Genomic DNA, 22,168 nt, shown 5'->3' on the forward strand with positions numbered 1-22,168 from the left:
GGCTTTCCGTAGCCGAGCGTGGTCACAGCCTGGAGGCGCCACCCTGCCGGCTCCCGGCTCTCCCCGGCTTTCCCGCGGTCTGGGCTCGCAGAGGCTGCTGAGTGAGCTGGAGACCCGAAGGATGCCGGAGAAAGGAGAGGGAGAAAGACCCCGAGTGAAGGAAGCACCCCGAACTGGGTGGCAGGGGTGGGCGCCTTTGCCTTTCACGCTGGTTTGCCCTGTTTCGTCAGCTTGGCTATCCTGGGAACCCACCTTCCTAGGGCCTGCAGAGAGAGAGAAAGTCCTTTGAGGCTCTGCAAAGTGAGCAGGTGTCTGCGGAGACTTTCCTCCTTCAGAGAAAAGCTCGTCTCCACCCTTCCCCGTGCGCCAGCACCGTACTTCTGGTTGGCGGTGGAAAGCGGCAGTTCAGAGGTGTCGCGACACCGGGTAGGAGATTCTTGGTTCTGAAGTCGACAGCCGAATGCGCATCTCTCAAGCACTGGACATGTCTTTGCCTTGCCAGGGGCCGGCTCTGGACCGAAAACCTGGGGAGTGGGTACAGGCAAAAACACCAGGGACTGCTGGGGGTGAGATGCTGCCCGATCTCACACTTGTGCGCCAATACTGGTCGGAGGCTGCGGGCACTCTCAGGGAGCTGCGATCCCCCAGCGCGACTCCCTCGGCACGGAGAGCCTCCCCTACCCTGTTGGATGACCCCGGCGGCCCCTGCGGGAAGAGGCCGAAAAGACGTCCTTCTCCGGCGCCAAGGGGCGGGAGGGGGTGGGGGGGGTGCAGGAGTACCTGGCGAGAGGCGGGAAAAGGCGACACTGAAATGGAAAGCGCGATTTCCCCCGCCCTGGAGGGCAGCAAGTGGGCCTCGGTCCCGTTGAAAGCCGCAATTAAAATGGCGACCTGAGAGTTGTCTCAATTTTGCATACACCTCTGGCCCAGGCTTGCTGCACCTTCGTCCCAGCTCCGCGCGCCGCCACCAGAACGGGTACTTCGCAGAGGGCGCGAGACGCCCCACCAAGTAGAACAGCACTCGCACCCTCCTTGAGATTGCAGAGACTCTCTCCTCCGGGGAGACCAGGAAATCTTGCTCTCCAACCCTCTCTCTTTAAACTTTGAAAACTCTGCCTCCCTTTGGGCTGAGCTCCCCCCCAAATATTGACACATTGGAAGCAGCCAAGTCCTTTTTGTTTCTTGTTTGTGCAGAGGGGTTTGCAAGAGTCCTCCCCTAGCCCCCCCCCCACCCAATGACGTCAGCGGCATTCACTCCCGGCTCCTGGCCTGTTATGATTTTTTTGTTGTTAAAACTTTTCTCCGAGGTGAGATGGGGGTTGAGGAGTGGGAGAATGAGCTAATTCAAAGAGCCAGTGCCCTGGGGGGGAAATAGCAACAAGATTATGGCTGCTTCTTTCCGAGGCAAAGCTTAAGAAGGTGCTAATCCACTTGGTCGCTAATTGAAAGGTTGTAAAAATGATATTTGCCTCCAGTTCGGACAGTCTCTGGGCCTCATCCCCCCCCCCCCTTTGCCTATGGCCAATGGACTTGAGTTCAAGCTTCTTTAACGCTTGTTTGAGAAGTAAAAAGGGAGAGAAAAGGTACGCAGATTCCTGCTGGTCTGGGACCTGGGCCCGATGCCCCACTTCCCGGGATCCTCCTAAAGTCGCGGTCCTACGAAATCTCACACTGGAGAGGCCACTGACCCCAGCGCCCGGCACCGCCTCCTTCGCCTCTGGCCTGGGTTTTCTCCCGGAATTGAGTGCTCCTGGGACGCGTGCGGGAAGGGCCATCCCCAGGCGGAGAGAGTCAGCGAGTTGTGCAACCCCAACCTGGTCCGGGCGGTGGAGGCCTCCGTTCCTTCGGAGCTCTCTCTGCCCCGGCTCCTTGGTCGAGGCGTTAGTGGGTCCAGATTGGGGAGAAGAGTGTGAGGCCCACACTAGGCCGGCAGCTCAAGGCAGCCTGCAGCGTCCTTACGGTTCCAGCTCCCAGGGAAGGCTGCCACAATGCCTGTCTGCCGCGAGTTCGGGGTGCACAGTTCGTTGATGAGCTCTGACTTTCAGCACTTCTCCTAAGTCAAGAGGAGTCACGTGTACCCAGCGTGGCTTCATTTCAGCCTCCCTGCCTCAGCTATGCCATCCCCATTCTCTTTTGCTGGGTCCTGGGGTGTGTCCCCCATCCCAAATCTCCCACTTCCCTGCCACTTGGGCAGCAAGCTCCGAGAGAACTCGAGACTTCGCAGGAGTAGACAGCCGCTCCCTCCCCTGTCACCTTAACTGCAAGCGCCAAGGGGCGCCTTTGGAGTGTACTGAGGTGTGTCCTAATCGTCCGGCATTCAACAAATGGACTTCTGGTGTGTGGTCAGAAGAGAACAGCCATTTGCTTACTTTCCTCCCGGTTTTCTGGCAACAGCTGAAGGGGAGCTGCCTCCTGGGACTGAGCAGACCCAGGAGAGGGAATTTCGGTGTGGAGACACACGCATCGCACACAGATAACCAGTGGAACACATCGACACACGCGGACACACGGACATCACCAGCAAAGACACACACACGACTCTTCCCCAGCATTGGTCATCTTCCCCCACCCCAGGCCTCCACCACCCCTCCTCCCCTCTCGTCTCCCCCTGGCGTCCCCTCCTCTCAGGCTCCTGGAAAAGCAGCCGCACTTAGTCAACAAATGGCACGTGGGAGAAGTTGGTGAGTGTTTGGTAAGGACTCTTCAGGGCTTTTCACAAGAACCCTCTGTACACAAAGTAAGTGGCGTGTTTGCTCGGGCCTCTCCAGCCGGGGCTGTGCCTCCGCTCCGCTGCGCACCGCGGCTTCCGAAAGGAGAAAGGACTGAAGAAAGGGCCGGGGTAGCAAGAGTGGGGGAATGGGCAGGCCCAGGAGGCCTAGACTAGGGAGGCCGCCGGGCGTCGCCTACTTCCCAGCCAGGCGGCCTCCTTTCGGCCTAGGCTTCGCCTCGGCCTCCGTCGGAGTGTTGCTGCCGGGACCCAGTGCCGTTCACTCCCCTTTTCTCTTCTTCTTCCCAGAGGCCAGGTGGGCTAAGGTGCGGCCGCTGCTGAGCTCCGCGTCCCAGCGCCCTAGCGGGGATGGGGTAGGGCGGGAGGAGAGGGCGGGCGGGGGCGGGGCGGCAGGCCGCGCTGCGCTGGAGTTGGCAAGAAAGGGCTTCGAGAAGCTGCAGAAACTTGCTCCCTCCACGAACTGAGAGTCCTGCGCCCAGCTCAGGGGGTTGGGGGGGGGGCGCGACCCGCAGCCCAGCGGCCTTCGCTCGACCCCTCAAGTTCGTGGCCACAGTGCGGGCAGCGCTGACTCCCGGAGCGCTAGGAGCTTAGAGATGTCGGCGAGCGCCAGCTCCAGAGCCCGGGCTCGGGGGCCCAGCGCCGGGGAGAGAAGCCGGGACCCACCATCCGAGCCGAAAACAAGTGTATTCATATTCAAACAAACGGACCAATTGCACCAGGCGGGGAGAGGGAGCATCCAATCGGCTGGCGCGAGGCCCCGGCGCTGCTTTGCATAAAGCAATATTTTGTGTGGGAGCGAGCGGTGCATTTGCATGTTGCGGAGTGATTAGTGGGTTTGAAAAGCGAACCGTGGCTCGGCCTCATTTCCCGCTCTGGTTCAGGCGCAGGAGGAAGTGTTTTGCTGGAGGATGATGACAGAGGTCAGGCTTCGCTAATGGGCCAGTGAGGAGCGGTGGAGGCGAGGCCGGGCGCCGGCACACACACATTAACACACTTGAGCCATCACCAATCAGCATAGGTGTGCTGGCTGCAGCCACTTCCCTCACCCACACTCTTTATCTCTCACTCTCCAGCCGCTGACAGCCCATTTTATTGTCAATCTCTGTCTCCTTCCCAGGGATCTGAGAATTGCTCTCACACACCAAACCAGCAGCGTCCGTGGAGAAAACTCTCACCAGCAACTCCTTTAAAACACCGTCATTGCAAACCATTGTGGTCTTTAAGCAACAACAACAGCAAAAAAAAAAAAACCACCCCAACCAACCAAAACTCTTGACAGGAGCTTTGGACGAAAGAGGATGCCTCATAAAGGTGAGTCCGCTTCTTTCTTCTTGCTTCATCTTAATTGCAATATTCAGGCAGGTCGCCCCTTTCCTCCCTCCTTCCTTCCTCCCTCTGGCCGGTCCCCTCCCCCACTGCTACGCCGGGAGAGTTGGGCCGGAGAAGTTTCCACGCAGGAGCCCAAACTTTCTACTTCCAGCGAAAGCCCGCGTCGGAGGGCGACAGCCGGTGAGCGGGAGCGGCGCGGAGCTAGGGGCAGGCGGCCGGCTCAGCCCCAGCGCCAGCGCCAGCACGGGCTAGGCTCGCTGGAAGAACCGAGGCTCCGGGCGCAGCAGCAGCCGCGGCTGCCGACCCCAGCGTCGCCAAATGCCCCCGGCCGGCGGCAGAGGACGAAGAGGCTCTGCGGTGCCCCAGGCCCGGGATCGGCTTCGGAGACCGGGCGCCGCCGGCTGCTTTGTCCAGCCGAGGGCCCAGCGAGCGCGCACAGAGCGAGCGTGTGCAGGGAGCGCCGAAGAGCCAGCTCGCCGGGCTGCCGCCCGCCCGCCCTCCGGCTTTGTGCGGCGCTCCACTCGGGCACAGAAGAGTCCGCGGGCACTCGAGCGCCGAGGGGCACCGCGCCCGCCGCCAGCCGGAGCAGTCTTTCTGCGAGGCAGCCACACTCTGGAGGCAGGGAGAAAGAGCGAGTGAGCGTGAGCCGAGAAGGAAGCCACCAGGCCAAGGCGGTCGAACGCGCGCTCCGAGGGAGCTCAGAGCCGAGCGGCAGGATTGTCAGCTTCCATCAAGCCCCCGGGCTCTTGCCCCCAACTTGAGCGCAGAGCTCGGAACTTGAAAACTCTCTGCTCCCCAGGCTTCCCCCAACCATCGCCCTGGCCCAGCGAAAGCTGGGGCTTCCCTATCCTCCAGCTCCCAGGCTCGGTGGGTATTTTTCCTTGTCTTCCTCTGACAAAGCTACAACCCGGTGTTGCCATTTCAACAAGTTTCAAGGTGGAAAGGTGGATTGCTTTAAAAAAAAAAATCCAAATCTCCTGATTTTTTTTTCTTTGTGAGGACTCAAAAAGAAAAAAAAAAAATCAATATGAAAGCATTGGCTTTCCCCTTCGTCTGATCACATTCTCTCCCAGCTAATTAGTCTGAGTAATTTGAGAGCTTTTCGATTCTAAGACCCCAGGAGGAAAAGTGTCTTTTCAAAGTTCATAAAGTTGTTGCCTCTTTCCTTGTGCAGATTTTCCAGTCTCCCTGGATCATAATAGCCCTGAATTTTAGCAAGTGTAATTGGGGGAAAATGGAGTTGAATTTCAAGTGGAAATGCTTTCTTTTTCGAGTGCTTAAACCCAGCCCTCCAGTCTTGAGTGATTTCTAGAAAGTTTAAAAACAAAGTGAACGTGGTTTCTTTTTTTCTTTTTCTTTTTTCTCTCATACTCTCTAAAGCTTCCTAAGCCATTTTGGACGTTTAACTCGAACTTGGGAAGGTTTGAGGAGGGGGCGGGAGCAGAAAATGAAATGAAAAGCAAAGAGCTTGAAAGCCTGGTGAGTTTACCAAGGACAAATAATAGTTGTTGCCGTTGACATTACATTTTTTATAGCCGGCGACCTTTGCAAACGTCTGAAGGCAGTTTGATTAGTTGTTATCTTATTTGGCCCTAGAGAGTGAAACTTTGTCATCTTAATTGCTAATTACTCTTTGGCTGGGGGCCGGTAGAGACGAAAAGTGAGCTCTCTTCTTCACCCCAGCTAAGGAATTTGAGGATGGATTTTGAGAATTAAGTGATTAAAAGAACTGCTTTTGAAAGCTGAGGCTTGAGTTGGGGATGAGGGTGGCAGTGGCCCAGTGGCCTAGAGGACCAAGGCCCCATTGGACTCTGAAGCATCTGGAGACTCTTCCCCCCCCCCCCCAGTGGGTCTCTGACTAGGTTAGGGCTGTAGAAAGCCTAGGGCTGAGCTGGGGGACACTGGCTGCAACTAGGGTTCTAGCCTCTCCAGCCACCACTGCTTCTGGGTGTCAGTGTCGCCAGCTTCCCCGGTCGCTTTTGCACTAAATGTTAGCGATTACTTAAGTAATTAAGTAGCTTCTTAGCTGAGATAGACGTGGGAATGGAGCAGAACTGGAACTTGAGATGCTTCCACCTTCCCAGTTGCTTCAAAAACTAATCGGCTGGGCCTCTCTGGAATCAGCTAGTGAATTTTTTTTTTTTTTTTTAATGGCTTCAAGGATGTATGGGCCAGGAGGGGGGCATTCAGTTGTGGTTGAGTACAGTGTGGGTTATAGAGAGGAATTCGGGAAGTTTTACCCCTTCTAGGAGAAGCCCACCTCCCCTCTCCCTGCCTGCTACTATTCTGCAGTTTCGGAGTCCCACTTTGAGGGGGAGCACATTCTTCAAGAAGTTGGGGTTTCTCCTGCCTGTCCTAGATCTGACTATGGCTGTGGGGACTGAGAGACAGGAGGAAGGCCCTGGGAGCCAACCCAGCTAGAGGTAACTAGGTAACCCTCTCCTCTCTCCAATTTTACCAGACCACATTCAGAAGCTGGGTAAATTCCTCCTCTTAAGTTTATTTTTATGGATTTAAGCTGCCTCCCAGCTAGTTAATAAATTAGACCATGAATGGCCTTGAAGAGAAAAAATGTGCTTCTTGGAATTCTTTGCTTGTAGGCAGGCAAAATTAATAATCACAATAAGAAAACAGAAAACAGAATGAATATTTTAGTTTTTTTTCTTTAAACAGGGAGAAATAATGCTGTGACTATTTAATTATTTTACTTCTTTTTTTTTTCCTGCAAACCTCTTGAATAGGTTCTTTATTGTAACTCTCTCTTCCCAATTGAGCTCCCCACGGTGCCGTTGTATCTTTTTACAGCCCCTAACAACTCACACCAGTAGCACAATTACCTCCAGATATTTATAACAAGAAATTGCTTTTCTATTTTCTCCCCCCCCCACCTTCTTCTTAGGGTAAGGCAGGGAGGGGGTAGTGGAGGGCGAACCTTGGGGGACCCGCACTGGGTCAGGACTTACAAAGCTAGAAGTGTCCCTCTGTTCCCTTTTGTGGGTTGGTGGGTTGTTGGTACATTTGGTTGGAAGCTGTGTTGCTGGTTAGGGAGACTCAGTTTTGCTCTTTGGGTTTGGGGAGAGCTGGAGAATAGAAGCCATTGTTCGCTGCCTGTAGGCTTTGTCGACCACGCTCACCCCCTCCTGTTCGTACTTTTTAAAGCAGTGAGGCGAGGTAGACAGCGTGTGTCACAGTACAGTAAAAGGGGGGAAGATCTAAACACCAAAAGAGAAGTTAATCACAATAAGTGAGGTTTGGGGGGGAAAAGTTGGGCTTGCTACTTTCAAAGTCCCAGAAAGGCTGGGAGGAGGGTGGAGTGGGGACCTGACCGGGAAGCTTTGAGGGAGAGAGTGGAAGATGAAGGGGTAACCAGAGTTGGGATCTGGGAGCCTTGGAGCCACTAGGATGGTGAAGTTCCTTAAGGAAGGAGTATGGGCTCTGCAGCCCTTCTGATCTTCCCTAGTCTGCACCCAAAAGCACCCTGAAGTTCTGAGATTCCCCCTTCCCCTCACCTCTGAACTTCAGGTATTAGTCTTTGGCCTCGATTCCTAATGCCACTGTTTCTCTGGTGCTCCCCTTTCCCTTTAACTGGTTCTTGATATTTTTGCAAAATGGTTCCCCGACTTGTCAGATTCTCCAATTCTCCCAAGCCAGGCCAGAGCAGCTACTTTTAAAAGGTGCGGACTTCTACATGACAGGCTGCTGGAAATGTTGTTATAACTCTGAGATTTAGGGTTCTATGGTAGTTTGAGCCCTAGATGCACGTTTTGTTTTGTTTTGTTTTGTTTTGTTTTGTTTTGTTTTTCTGGGAGTGTGACTCTGAGAGCCCATGGGCCTGTGCTTTTGAGCCACAGCTTGACATACCTTTCTCTCCTTTTGTTTTGTCTTAGGGGGAAGACTTTAACTAGGGGCGCGCAGATGTGTGAGACCTTTTATTGTAAGAGTGGACAGACTTCCCAGATTTCAGGCAAGTTCTGGTGGCTGCTTTGGGTTCCAAACCCCAAAAAAGTCAGAATACTTGTTCATTGTTGTTCACGAGGAAGAAAAAAAAAAAATCAAAGTTAGGTTGTTTCTCCTGATTAAAGAGTTAGCTACTAAGGGGTTTGGGGAAAACAGCTTGGGGATATTGGAGTATTTTATTTGTAGCCCAGAGGGTAGATTTTGTATACACTGTAGGGCAGAGGTGGATGCCCCTCTGATGGCCCCAAGCGATTGAGTGGATCATTTCCTCAAGAAGGGGCATTCTCCTGTCCCGGTTCCAGGTCGTCCTCTGTCGGGAGGTAGGGCCTACCTGGCGCTGGCCCTGGATTAACGCCTATATCCTTGCTAACAGAGCCCCATTTTCGAGCCCCGTGGGATCCCGCGGCCCCCAGCCAGCGCCAGCATGCAGAACAGTAAGTGCCTCTGGTCTTTCTCAGACTTCGGGCTGGGGACACGCAGACGGGCAGGTCAGGGGAGGGCGCAGAGGTTCGCGGGTGTCCACGCGGGCCAGGCCTGCCAGGCACGAGGGAAGAGGCAAGAGGCCCCGGGGACCTGAGACAGCTGCGCCCCCCTTCAGACCCGGCAACCCGAGAGGGGAAGACGTTTACTCTGCTGCTCTCGCTCCTAGAAGAACAAGGGCTAGGCCCTTCAGAACAGCCCGCTAGAGTTTGCGAAGCTGAGGTAGAGAAACCCCATCCCCCCCAAATCCTGTAACTCATACCCCCTCCCCGCCCCTGCCCGGGCTCTGACCCCAGAGAGAGAGAGGCTGGGCTGAACAGGGCGGGGCCGAGGCTTCTCCTAGTTGCCCGAGGAGAAGGAGGCCCCTTCGGGTTTAGCCAAGACTGCTAGTCACCACCATCCGGGAGGGGCGTGGGGGCTTCCCTCCCCCAGTCACTCTCTGGATGGCTCCTCCCCTCCTCTCCCTCCCCCCCCCCACCAGCTACCGGCCTAAAAGGCAAAGGGAGCGGGGTACGCTGGCCTGCGGTGGTGGTGGGGTGGGGGGGAGGTGGTAAACTGGAACGCTGTAACCCTGTACTACCGGCCAGAGCAGGTTTACTGGGTCTGGGAAGAGACTGGCTGTCCAGCCTTGGAACTGGAGAAGCTCCGCCCTGGTAGCTGCAACTGTGAGGGTTCTGATCGGTCCAGGCCCGCAGTGCGTTTGATTCTCGGGCTCTTTTGCCTCCCATCCTCTCTGTGCTCAGGCCCTCTGGGCCCCAGCCCACCTTCCTGCTCAGTCCGTGGGGGCACTGCTGGAGTGATAGCGGTAGTGGGTGCTGGTATGTGGCAGGGCTTGTTTGCAGCCCGAGTCTGGGAGCCTGGAGGCCCAGTGAAACCAGGCCCGTGCTGAGGTGCAGAGTCTGGAAGCAGTTCGAGGGTTCAGCTGCAGTAGGAGTGCAGAAGGGCCCAAGTCTTCTAGCAACCTTCCCTTGCTGAACCGCAGACTTCGGAGGGTCTCCAGTGCCCGATCCATCAGGCCTGGAAGCGCCAGCCGCCCCAGGTGCTTCCGCGGCTTGGTGGGCGCGAAGCGCAGGAAAGGATTCAAAGGTGGCGAGCTTTAAGGCGGGTTAGTTGTGCAGAACCTGCCAGGCCCGGGAGGGACCTTCCTTGGCGAGGCAAAGGCTTCTGCGCACCTCTCCCGGCTGCGTGTTCTCCCCCTGCAGCTCAGGCTCCCCAGCCGTAGGCTCTCGGGCAGGTCCCGGCCGGGGCCCGCAGCGCTGAGCGTTTGCCGCCGCGGCCTGGCTGGCAGGCCCCGGGGGGGGGGGGGGGGCGCGGGGTCGCGGGCCGGCCTGCAGGGCTTTGTGCCGCTCGCTCCCGGGTGTGCGCGAGGCGCAGAGCATCCAAATTGACACCATATGTTTTCCTATTAGATGCTTCGCGGTCGAATTCTAGGCGCATAATCATCGCCACTGGGCGAGAGCGCCAGCCGTCCCTAGGGAAGGGACACAATGATTGAGGCTTAACCTCTGAAGGGGAACTTAGAGCTGCGCTTCCTCGCTGCCTTTTCGATGCTGGCAGAGGCAACCTGGCGTCTCCTGGGCGAGCACCCGCCGACGATCGCCGCGGAGGTGGCGGGCACGTTATTTTTATTTTTATTTTTTTGCAATGAGGGGAGAAGGAGGGAGGTCTAGGATTAGGCGGCCTCACAACCCTTGGCATTCATAGGCTGGGAATTGCCCAGGCTGGGCGTGAAGTTTGTAAAATCTTTCTCGGTCTCTCTCTGGGACAGCCTTTCTCTTTCCGGGAAGGCTCCCTTTGCCCAAAGGGAGGGCTCCGCAGCCCTAGCAGTAGACTGGTGTTGTGAAGCAGAGGAAGGCAATAAAGGGAACTTAGGGGAAACCGGAAGCGCGGTTGAGGCCTTGCTCTGTCGGAGAAGTGGTGTCCCGGCGATGTCCCAGCTTGCGCTGGGCCCGGCCGGAGCCCAGATCCCCCAAACGCCTGTCACTTCTCATCGAGTTGAGGCTCCGGCCCCCCCCCTCCGTCGGTGAGGGCCCCCCTCCGCCCCAAGCCTTCGGCTACCCTGAAAACTCGGCTCCCCTCGAAGGGGAAACGAGTGCAGTTCAATCTCGTCTGAGTGATCTACAAATAGGGACGGAAAGGGTCGTTTTATCACGGTCCCGTTTGTCGTGACGATGCAATTTCCCGGAGCGGAGCACTGTCACAAAGTGACAAGGCTGCCACAAGCGCCCCGACTGATCTTTTCAATTAGCCTTCCATGCATGATCCGGAGCGACTTCCGCCTATTTCCAGAAATTAAGCTCAAACTTGACGTGCAGCTAGTTTTATTTTAAAGACAAATGTCAGAGAGGCTCATCATATTTTCCCCCCTCTTCTATATTTGGAGCTTATTTATTGCTAAGAAGCTCAGGCTCCTGGAGTCAATTTATCAGAGGCTCCAAGGAGAAGAGAGAAGAGGAGAGAGAGAGAGAGAGAGAAGAGAGCTGAGCAGGGAGCCACGTCTTCTCCTGGAAGGGCTGCTCTCTAGAGTCCGGGGCTGCAGGTTGGAGATTTTTAAGGAAGTGGAAATTGGCAATTGGCTTTATTTGTGTGCCTGTGGTTTCTGGGGAGGGCTACAGAGAGGTGCTAACTCCCTTTCCTGGTTCTCTAAGATTAGACAATGGGGGTGAGGCTGTGAGAATAACAAGATAAAGGAGGGATAGAAGACACTGTGGTGTGCTCCTTTGCTTTTCTTTTCCCTTTCCGATTTTTGCTAATATCTGTCCTTGGCTGTGTGGAAGGCCAAGTTCAGCAGCGGAAGTACAGCGAGCTGTGGCCTGTGCGAATGGACTCCCAGCTCTCGGCCCCACAGCTGCAAGCCGGCGGACTACTTTGTGGTTGGAGTTATCTGGAGCTCTGACCCTCACGCCTGTACTGGAGGCGCAGGTTGGGGTTCACCAGCCGCAGATCTGCTGCTGTGGTTCTTCTCTACTCCTTTCCTGTCTCTTCATATGTGTATGCAATGTCACGTAATATATATGTAATTAAAAAACAAAACAAAACTCCGGTGCTTGCGCGGTGCCTTCACCAGAGTTTGGAGTGTGACAGCAAACGTTTCTGGACTGTGGAGTCCAAGGAAATGCTGAAGAGCTATAGCATTTGCTGTAACAGTTCTAACAATGCAGAGACCTTGGAGATTCAGTGTGGGTTCCGTAGAACCCACGTTTTGTGATGCCATTCAGAGGCGATCTTTGGAAGGATGTTTTCTGAAACGATTGTTTGCACCTTGTGGGTTCAGGGGCTGGCTGGGGTGTTTATGAAGAGGGGCAAAGGGCTGGAGTGACAGCGGCTGTGGGGTGCGTGTGTTCTTGCTCACTGGCATGGATCTGTAACACAGCGCGACTGTGTTGGGGCTGGGCTGCCCGATGCCCCGCATGGTTGCCTGGTCCCGGAGTCGTTTGTGATTGATAGCAGGGACTTGATCGCTCAGGTTGGCATGGGTTGGCAGGGAGCTGAGGATGCATTGTGGTTGTCTTCTCTTCCTCTTCTCCTTCGTCTTCCTCCTCCTCTTTCTCTTGACTCTTCTTCCTCTCCTCTCCTCTCCTCTCCGCTCCGCTCCACTCTGCTCTCCTCTCCTCTCCTCTCCTTTCCCTTTTCCTCAGGTCACAGCGGAGTGAATCAGCTCGGTGGTGTCTTTGTCAACGGGCGGCCACTGCCGGACTCCACCCGGCAGAAGATCGTAGAGCTAGCTCACAGCGGGGCCCGGCCGTGCGACATTTCCCGAATTCTGCAGGTGATCCTCCCGGCGCCGCCCCACTCGCCGCCCCCGCGGCCCTCCACTCTCAACGCCCTCTCTTCATTTCTTACTGTAAACGCTGCTAATTATGGACCCCCCCCTTCACCCACCCACCCCAGCCCCTACCCCACACCCGGCCTTCCCCGCTTTCCCCTTTCCTTCCAGTATCCTTCCCTATCTCTTTCAACCTGGGTCAGTCACTTAAGATAACTCATCTGCTTAAGGAAAAAAAAAATGTGTGTGTGAATTAAAAAAAAAACCAACACCTTTCTCTTTTCATTTGATAAAAAACATTTATTGTGGTAACAGTTTAGGAACTATAATAAATTGAGTTACATAAACCAGCATAATTTTATTTCCCTCTCCCTCATGCCACACTCACCTCAGATTTTGAGATATTTGTTTGCATTCTTCATATTCATGAGGAATATTTATTGATTTTAAAAGCCAAATGCTATTCACCTCCTTACCTAACTCACATTTACAAAATTGAGCATATTTTTAAAGGAAAATAAGTAAAATTTTAGTTTATTTTCCCCCTTTGCTCATTAAAATATGGCACTACTTTAAGCAAGGTCAGCACACAAAAAAAAAGTCTTACTTCGTTTTGATGCATCTTCAGGCAATGTTTCAGAAAAGTTTTTTTTAATAAAAAACCTTAAAATTAGTTTTTTTTTTTAGTTCAAACTGTTTGAAAGTATCATCATATTTGTAGTGTTTAGGGCTACAAATGTAATTTTAAGAAAAAAAGCTCTCTACAGTAAGTTCTCATACCATTGAAGGTATATTTTTGTGTTATAGACCCATGCAGATGCAAAAGTCCAAGTGCTGGACAATCAAAACGTAAGCTTGTCATTGTTTAATGCATACTTAAACAATTTTATTTTTGTCTTGAAATTATTAATAATGTGGTTTTCTGTCCACTTCCCCTATGCAGGTGTCCAACGGATGTGTGAGTAAAATTCTGGGCAGGTATTACGAGACTGGCTCCATCAGACCCAGGGCAATCGGTGGTAGTAAACCGAGAGTAGCGACTCCAGAAGTTGTAAGCAAAATAGCCCAGTATAAGCGGGAGTGCCCGTCCATCTTTGCTTGGGAAATCCGAGACAGATTATTGTCCGAGGGGGTCTGTACCAACGATAACATACCAAGTGTAAGTTCACTGAGAACATTCCCCCTCCCTGCCCTAAGCCCCATGCTCTTTCCTCTTTACCATCTCTCTCTTCACTTGCCCACCCCCCTCCTCCCTACCAGTGTCATCCTGTCTCTGTCTCCTCTCCGCTCCCCCTATGTCACCTCTGTAGCTGAGGGTGTTGAGAGGAGCAGGCTGACCTTTTTTTGATCTTCTGGAAATTGGGAGTCAAGTGTGGGGAACTGTTCACCTTATTTGCATGTTTCAAAGTGGAGGGTGGAGGCACCGAGGGAAAGGCACTTGAATGAAGAAGGAGAATGAAAATGAAAACCAAAATCTAACCTCCTCCAACTCAGACTGCCTGACCCTTCCTTCAGGTGTCAAACATCCACTTCTGCCCTAATAGAAAACAAAGTGAAAGAAAGCTCTACACCAAGCCTGTCTTTTTCTTTCTTTCTTTTTTTTTTTTTTGAGGAAATCTTTTAACAAAGATTAGGTCACTGTAGACATCCAGCAGAAGTGAAGCAAATGCCCTCTCCATCCCACATTCCCTACCCAACTCAGTTTCCACACCCAAAGTGATGGCTGTCATTCTGTCCACAGTGTCTCTGTCCCAGGATGGCTGGGAGTTTTTTTTTTTTTTCTTCTTCTTCTTCTTTTTTTTTAATGTGTTAAGGGTCATTCTTTAAGGGAGTGGGCGTGCTGAGATGGGAACTGAAGATAGGGCAACTGTCTTCTGGAGACGCTACCATTTGGTTTGATTTTGGTTTGATTTACAGGTGTCATCAATAAACAGAGTTCTTCGCAACCTGGCTAGCGAAAAGCAACAGATGGGCGCAGACGGCATGTATGATAAACTAAGGATGTTGAACGGGCAGACCGGAAGCTGGGGTACCCGCCCCGGTTGGTATCCGGGGACTTCTGTGCCAGGGCAACCTACACAAGGTAAAAAGCCCAAGCACCTATCCTCAAAACTCTCCATATATGCAGCCACTTGCCATCTTCTCCCTCAACCTTTTCCCTCTCTCCACGTCTGTGCTTGAAGAGTGGGACACACTGACTTGCCCTGTAGGAGGGTGGTATTTGTTGAACTATCTCACTGGCCTTTCCATTTGAGGGTTGTGTATGTCAGGAGTAGTAAGAATGTGGCCCGTGTGCGTGTGCGCAAATATGTTTTGGGCAGTAGTATGTGTGTAAGAGAGCTAGCTGCGTGGTGCCCTATTCAAATTTGCCATTAAAATGCACGGAGAGCCCCCTTGCTGTAGAAGTGTGACAAGTTAACACACTGACAGACTGGGAGGTAAACATAATTGTATCGTTTTGCTTTTTGCCGTAATTGACAAATTACATGAGTATGAGTAGGGTGCATATGAAAGGGCCAGCAGCAAGATGCAGGGCAGAGTACAGGATAGGGCACAGGAAGTGGTGGTCTCCCAACTCAAACAACACCATCGTCTCGGTCGGTCGCATTCCTTCCGTTCCTCTGGGCCCCCAGTTCTCACTCTCTGTGGGTGGCAACTGCACAGAAAGGTGGGATGAGGATACTGGGAGCCGGCCTCGGGGTGTCCGGAGCCGCTCGGGGCGTGGGGGCGGGGGGGCTGGTAGGAGAGAAGGAATCAGGACCCTCGAAGGATCTAGGAGAAGGAATGGGGGAAGAGGAGCAGTTGGGGGTGGGGTGGCGTAGGTTGGCTCTCCCCTCCCCTACACACCCCGAGGTAGCTTGGTCAAGAATAGGAAACAGTTTACTCCGAAGATTAATCGGTATTTGTTGTCCTTGTGACAAGGAGATAATATGCGGGATAATGGGACGTGGCGTCTCACTCCCAAGAGCCCGACGAAGCCTGGGGGCTCCGGGCCGGGGGCGGCGGCGCTGGGACGCTGACGGGGCTGCCCGCGCGTCAGTGCGCTCTCGGACCCGCTCCGGGTGCCCCGCGCCTCCACGGAGCCGGGCTAGAGAAGGGAAAATCGGTAACAGTATGCGAAATATCTGGTACAAAGGATGCTTCTGTCACTCGCAAGAATTTGTTATGGGAACAATCCTGTCGCTCTGTAATTGCTCATTAGAGAACGTTTTGTTTCTCATTAAGGCGACATGAATAAGCGTCTAGTTGAAGGAGACAGCTGTAGAAATGTTCCACAAGAGACCTCTGGACACGATTCGGCACCAATTGCCAATTAGACATGTCAGTTTTAAGAGCAGAAAACAATATAGGACGGACACTGGGAAGATAGGGAGCAAAGCGCTTGCTCCTCGTTTCCCAGCGCGGCCGCTCGGCCGGCAGAGGCCTCCTGATGCGCTGGGCCCCGGGCTCCCCTGGGCGACCCCGCTGGCCAGCTCGTCCTATCCGGTCCCGACCCCGCGGCCTCCTGGGGTGACGCTCAGGCGGAGGCCCAGGCCCACTCCCGCCTCTGATGAGGACAGGGAATGACAAGGCTGAGTGTGGACCACCACACCCTCACCTGACCTTTGAAACTGTTGGATTCCCACGTGCGCACACCGGACACACCCAGGAGACACCCGAACTTGGCATTCCCCAGCGCCCGCTCCTAAACCCCCAGCATCCTGAGGTCCCTGTGACCCCTCTCCCGCCGAGTCTGGCCCCCAGGGTCCGAGAACTCTTGCGGACCGCGCAGTGGCCGGGTCCGGGAGGGCTGAGCCCAGAGCCTCCACGCGCTGGCCCTCTCGGTGCAAGAGCTCACGTTAGCTTGGGGCCTAGAGCGTGTCCACCCGCCTGCTTTCCAGAGCCGAGACACAAGTCCCGGGCAGCCGTTTTGCCAGCCCCTCCGCTTCCACCAGAGGTGGCGCCCGATTAGGGCAGCTTTTCGTCCCGGGAAGCTTGAGGGCGGGAAGCGAGAGCCTAACTCCACGACCCTGTCTGTGGTGACGGTTGCGGCGGGAGGTGGCGCTAGTTCAGGAGCTTTGAACTTTTAGGCGGCGAATCGCTGGAGAATTCTGACTCCCCAGCTGTCAGTTCTCGTCCCGCCACCCCGGCCGCCGCAAGAAACTCGCTCCGGTGCAGCGACCGCGGCCCCGACTGCCGACCCCACTGGGGGGGTGGGGGGGGGAGGACGCGTCGGTCCCCCACCGCCCACCACCAACCCCCCCGAGCGAGGTCCCGGGCGTGGGGGCGCCGCGGGGCGCTGGTGCCGGGCTTCGGCCGACGCGCCCTGGGAATCCCCAGACCTTTTGGTGCTAAGAAGGCCCCCCTCCCCTTCGCCCCCTCTCCCGGCCCGGGAAGCCGTTTTGGGGTTTTAAAGAGTCCATTACTCCGAAAGCATAAGGCGAGGTTAGGTCTCAGAGGGAGACAAATATGGTTTCCATCTGATCAACGCCATGCGGCGGTGAATAAAATCGTGACGACGTGGGCTGACAACAACAAGAAACAACTCTATCCAGCCCCAATTCTCCAGCGATTTGGTGGTTTTAGGGATCGCGGAGACACTTTTTCTTATCTCCTCCCCCCCACCCCCACCCCCATAATACCCAGGCCCTCTATAGGATTTAGTCAGTCTCTTTTCAACAGATGCTACAATGTTTTGATCCGCGCTCTAGAGCTGAAAAGGTGCCGCAACCGGGTTGCTATCTTTTCTTGCTTGTTTTCCGCCTCACTGATTAAGACACTAAGAAACTAAGGAATGATTTTATTTCCCAGCGTCCTTTTTTTTTTTTTTTTTTTTTCCTCCTCTCCTTCTTCCAGGAAACAAATCCTATCCCCGGCGTCAGATGGTCCTGGGGCTGGGATAATGGGAGGCGCTTTCACTCGCCTTCTCACGGATTAGGCTGGAAGGTGGACGGCGCCCATTGAAGGCCTCTTCTTTTCGCGCTCCGAGGGGGCGCCTTTTAAAGAAGATATCTTAATTGTCTGCCACTTAGGTTTATCATATGGAGAATTCGAGATCCAACTTTTAGTTTTATTTTGTTAAAAGCTTTAAGAGTGGAAGGTAAATCCACTAAAGAAAAAAGGGGGGGGGCGCCCAATCTAAGAGTGACCTTTCCTTCAGCGCCTGGCTGCGAACAGTTGCTACTTTGACAGTAGTAAACAAACTTTCAACGGGGCACGCCCGCTCTGCGGGGTCGTGGAGGGGTCCTGCAGCCACGGGTTTCTCCTGGCCGGCCTCTCATTCCACTCCTTCCCCCCTCCCAAAGGGCTCTCTATCCCCAGTGACTCTCCCCATCCCTTAAATGTCAATTCTCAAGTCAGAGCCATGCCGGCGTTAGTGTGTAAGAGACAGAGAGACAGGGGGAGATGGGGGGGAGGGTGGGGAAGAGAGAGTGCAACCCTCCAAGTTTTAGATTAGGAAAATGTCAGAGAAGTAGAGAGTAGAGAATGCTATCTGCAGGGGTCTTCTGAGGGAGACCTGGGCAGCTTTGTTTAATTGGTGACATTGAATATGCCAGAAAAAGGACTGGGGTGGGCATGAGTGACCACCAGAGCGAGGTAGGATTGTGTTCTCCTCAGCGCCCCAGTCCCTAAATGTCTCATGGTTGGAGATTTTTGTGTTTCCCCAAAGCAATAACCCATGGAACTAGTTTCTAGTTGGCCAAAAAGGGCTATTTGTAAAGACTTCCTCGTTCACCGAATCTGAAAATAAGGGGGGGGGGGAGGGATTTCTTCTTTCTTTCCACTTTGAAAAGTCACCTGGAAACTTGGGGCAGTAAATTAGTACAGACACTTGTGCCCACACACGTGGGTCCAGTGTCTCCTTCAACTAAGTACCCTCTCCCACCCCCTCCCCATCTCTCTGAAGTAGCAGGAGATGACCCAAAGTAGAGCCAGTCTGTTTAGCAATTGTCTCTCTCTGTCTTCCTTTCTCCCTTTCTCTCCTTGTCTCCTTAGGTCCTCTTGCCTCTTTTTCCTCTTGGCATTTCTGTCCTTCTTATACCTTTCTGGGCTCTGTCTCTTTGGAGCCCTTCATCTTTTTCCTGCCTCCTCTCCAACCCCCTCCCCCTCGGCCCTCATCCTCCCTCTCTGCTTCCCTCCTCCTTACCTCGGAACTGGTCTCCATCCTCCCTGCCTTCCCCGTCCACCCTTCCCACACAAGCCTGCCTGGTCCCCAACGACTTTTCCTGCCTTTCCCCACCCCCTGCTCTGGCCCCCCATCCACCCTCCATCCCCCCAGCCAAGCGCCCTAAATAGCATTGAGGCCACCGCTCTTCGGACAGTGATTAATGATAGCAGAGCAGAGGGGTTAACACACTTCACTGAAAAGTCTGTTGACTGGGCTTCTTGTAACACAATGTGGCCCGCTGCACGCCTCAAGAGAATCCTTTTGTTGTCCGCGCTCATTGTGGCCTCAAAATTCTGCCCACGAAAGTTTGCCAACGCTCCTGCCCCAGGAGTTTAATAGTTTCCCTTACTCATGGGGCATTGTGCAGCGCTGAAAAGCAGCCCCTCGCTATTCAAGTGTTGGTGGTCATCTCAATAGATCTCCAAGGGCCCATATGGTGGCCAGTGCCGATGAATCCGCCTGTTTAAATGGGGGAGAAAGTTGGGGTTTTAAAACATTTCAAAGTTTCTGAAAAGATCCCACTAGATCCTGTCACAATTCCCTGAACTCTTTGAAGGCGCTGCCTATTGTCTCCTGGTTATAAATGATATTCCTGGCCAAGTCGATTCCCACCAAGGAGCTCCTAGAGGCCCCTCCCTCCCGCGCCCCCCCCCCCCCCCCGCTGCCACCGGCCAAATTTCTAGGATGGGGGGGGGCAGCCCCTTTGGTATCCCTTGGGGGCCTCAGGACCCAAGACCCAGGACCCAGCTTGCAGTGGCTCTGGAGGCCCGGTGAGGGCTGAGTCCTTCCTTCAGACAGGCTGTGGCCTCAGGAGCAAGAGGCAAGGCGAGATACAGCTAGCCCAAGTGTACATCTTGCCCTGGAAGCAGCAAGGGAAAACAATAAAACTTTCCCCTGTTTAATGATAGAAATTACAGTAAAAGTGGTGGAAATGCCCTAATTAAAAATGTACCACTTAAATGATATGCCAAGGATTCAGCTGCGGCATAGCATATTTAGCTAGTTAGTGAACTCTCTACTATTTCTTTTTTAAAATTACACGTTAAAAATTTAAAAGAAATCTTACTTTTCTCTGGTGCAACACATTACAAAGAATGGACAGTCCTTTTATCTAAATATAAAATTCCATTTTCAGCAATTATAGCCTGTTCTTGGTGATGATATAATTACAGCTGTGCTCGTAATAGGTGTCAAGGCAAAGCGCACTCATACAATAGTTGAATAAAACTGCAGAACAATGCAAGCATTTCTAAATTCACAACCTTTAAAATGAAATTGACTGTGCAGAATTCAAATAAAAACTAGATAAATATTTTTTTAAAAAGATTACAAGCTTGGTTTGGTTTCTTAATAGCATTTTCTACAAACCTATCAACATCTAATTGATTAGATAGGAATTACTGATTATAGATCAGCTGAAATCTTGAACATCACTCTTCTATTTTCCCAACAGAGCTATAGGTAAATAAATTCTGTAGGGAAAGGGGAAATGGGTAAGGCATTTGGGACTCAAGGTTAGTTATGAAAGACCATTGTAATTGGAAACTTCAGCACTCGTTTTGTTATTTAAAGAAATGCCCTTCTGTGATGTCCATATCGTACAGTCTCTTCTTGATGAAAACAGAAAGACAATGGTGATAAGATAGCGTATGTCACTAATGTCTTTTATTAGAGGAAGACTGACAGTTACCTTGGGAATGCCTTGAGACTGTCACAATGTACTGCTCTTGGAGTTTATGGCTATACCCAGGCCCCTTTTGGAGGCTCCAAGTTATTCCAGATTTCTCTTACTGTCCCTTTTTTTTTGTTCCAGATGGCTGCCAGCAACAGGAAGGAGGGGGAGAGAATACCAACTCTATCAGTTCCAATGGAGAAGATTCAGATGAGGCCCAAATGCGACTTCAGCTGAAGCGGAAGCTGCAAAGAAATAGAACATCCTTTACCCAAGAGCAAATTGAGGCCCTGGAGAAAGGTGATGGAGTTTTTCAAAGTAGGGAGGCCGTAAATCAAACTAAATGCCACATCTTCAGTACAAAGAGCTAAATTTAGCCAGGGCCCTTTGCATAGAGGACTGAAAAGCTTTCTTTTTTCTTTCTTTCTTTTCTTTTTTCTTTCTTTTTTTTTTTTTTTTTTTTCTGGGCATCTTTTCAGTGTGTGTGTGTGTGTGTGTGTGTTTTCTTTCTTCTTTTCATGTACCAGTAATTCAAAGACTAAGAGTCTGACTTCTCATAAAGAAAAAATGATGGTTTTGCTAATTCAGGCCACAGAAGGGTCCTCGAATGAATGTCATTCCAAAGGAAATTTAACTTGGTTCTGGTGGGATAGCTCTTTCAAGTACAGTCAGTGTTCATAGTAGCGGCATTTTAAAGGGAGTTGGTTGGAAGGGACAGAAAAGGGGAGGCGGGAACCAGTTTGATCCAGGGCTTCGTTGACACATTTTGCATAGTTCCGGTGCAACATAGAAAACGCCACTTACTCTTTCAGAGTTTGAGAGAACCCATTATCCAGATGTGTTTGCCCGAGAAAGACTAGCGGCCAAAATAGATCTACCTGAAGCAAGAATACAGGTACCCAGAGAACGTGTGGTTTCATGCTTTGCCCTTTCTAGAGACAAAGGTGCTTCTAAGGAACACCGTTCATTGACATAAACAGTAAGAGATTCAGTCCCCTAAATGCTTTGCTGTCACCGGGGGATGGGGGTGGGGAGCAGAGCAAGTGCCAGGGGGGAGGTTGAGTTGGGAGTAGGCACAGGCCTAACCTGTTCCATCTGACTTCCAGGTATGGTTTTCTAATCGGAGGGCCAAATGGCGAAGAGAAGAAAAACTGAGGAATCAGAGGAGACAGGCCAGCAACACACCTAGTCACATCCCCATCAGCAGTAGTTTCAGCACCAGTGTCTACCAGCCAATCCCACAACCCACCACGCCTGGTAATTTGAATACCACTGCCACTAAATGTGTCTCACCTGTTTGCCCTGGCTCTGACTTTCAGCATGACTGTCTGAGGTGTCTCTCTCCCTGCAGTTTCCTCCTTCACCTCTGGCTCCATGTTGGGCCGGACAGACACAGCCCTCACAAACACGTACAGCGCTCTGCCACCCATGCCCAGCTTCACCATGGCGAATAACCTGCCTATGCAAGTAAGTGAGGCCGCCAGCCGTCTGCTTACTGGGTGCCTTAGAGAAGAAGCGGAGAACGGGTCAGGGCCTGCAGACCCCACTGGCCACGCATGTGCCCTTGGGAGCCTTTCTCACTGCAGCCATTAGCTTAACCAGTCAAGGCTGAGGTGAAAACAGTCAGTCCAGTCTTGTAGTTGGGTTGATGGATTGATTGATTCGTGCTCTTAAAAAAAAGCACAAAAGCCAAATTAATCTGCCTTTTGCTCTGAGAAGATGTTAGCTTGATAACGTTGGGTGGGAATGGGCATGTTTTGCGTACTGGTGAAAGTGGTGTCAGAAAATGGAAATAATGCTGACACGTTATTAGATAGCAAGGGGTTAGTATATGTAAATTCGGGTTTATATTAATGTGTTCATATAAATGAATATATAACCTGTGTGTGCATTTTGGACATTATTTAGTGTATATGTGACAAACCAGTGAGGAAGAAAAAAAGGATCAGAAATAAGACTTATATTTGCCTTGTAGGATATATTTTGATATAAAGGAATGGTGAGTTTTCTTTCTACAGCTTATGATGAAAAAAGGAATGCAGGTGCTTGCTAAAAATTTAGTGGTCTTTGTCATGGATCATGTAATGA

General features: G+C 52.5%; 1 protein-coding gene across 4 annotated transcripts in view; it reads left to right on the forward strand.

Annotated features, from left to right (window-relative positions):
• The window catches only part of PAX6 (paired box 6), a 28,862-nt gene that overhangs the window by 3,237 nt on the left and 3,457 nt on the right, over nucleotides 1-22,168 (forward strand). The window contains exons 1-12 of one of the 4 annotated variants that reach the window (XM_053203338.1): nucleotides 3,486-3,746; nucleotides 3,846-4,039; nucleotides 7,945-8,021; nucleotides 8,388-8,448; nucleotides 12,133-12,263; nucleotides 13,068-13,109; nucleotides 13,204-13,419; nucleotides 14,178-14,343; nucleotides 20,222-20,380; nucleotides 20,893-20,975; nucleotides 21,187-21,337; nucleotides 21,432-21,547. In XM_053203338.1, the coding sequence (XP_053059313.1) occupies nucleotides 8,439-8,448; nucleotides 12,133-12,263; nucleotides 13,068-13,109; nucleotides 13,204-13,419; nucleotides 14,178-14,343; nucleotides 20,222-20,380; nucleotides 20,893-20,975; nucleotides 21,187-21,337; nucleotides 21,432-21,547 (1,074 nt within the window). In that variant the 5' untranslated portion in view covers nucleotides 3,486-3,746; nucleotides 3,846-4,039; nucleotides 7,945-8,021; nucleotides 8,388-8,438. Of the gene's footprint in view, nucleotides 1-3,485; nucleotides 3,747-3,845; nucleotides 4,040-7,944; nucleotides 8,022-8,387; nucleotides 8,449-12,132; nucleotides 12,264-13,067; nucleotides 13,110-13,203; nucleotides 13,420-14,177; nucleotides 14,344-20,221; nucleotides 20,381-20,892; nucleotides 20,976-21,186; nucleotides 21,338-21,431; nucleotides 21,548-22,168 lie in introns of those variants that run through there. The other 3 variants (XM_053203340.1, XM_053203339.1, XM_053203341.1) reach the window with 3 other exon arrangements.

The sequence above is a fragment of the Acinonyx jubatus genome, chromosome D1, assembly GCF_027475565.1.
Source record: "Acinonyx jubatus isolate Ajub_Pintada_27869175 chromosome D1, VMU_Ajub_asm_v1.0, whole genome shotgun sequence".
In the NCBI taxonomy this organism is placed as follows: Eukaryota; Metazoa; Chordata; class Mammalia; order Carnivora; family Felidae; genus Acinonyx; species Acinonyx jubatus.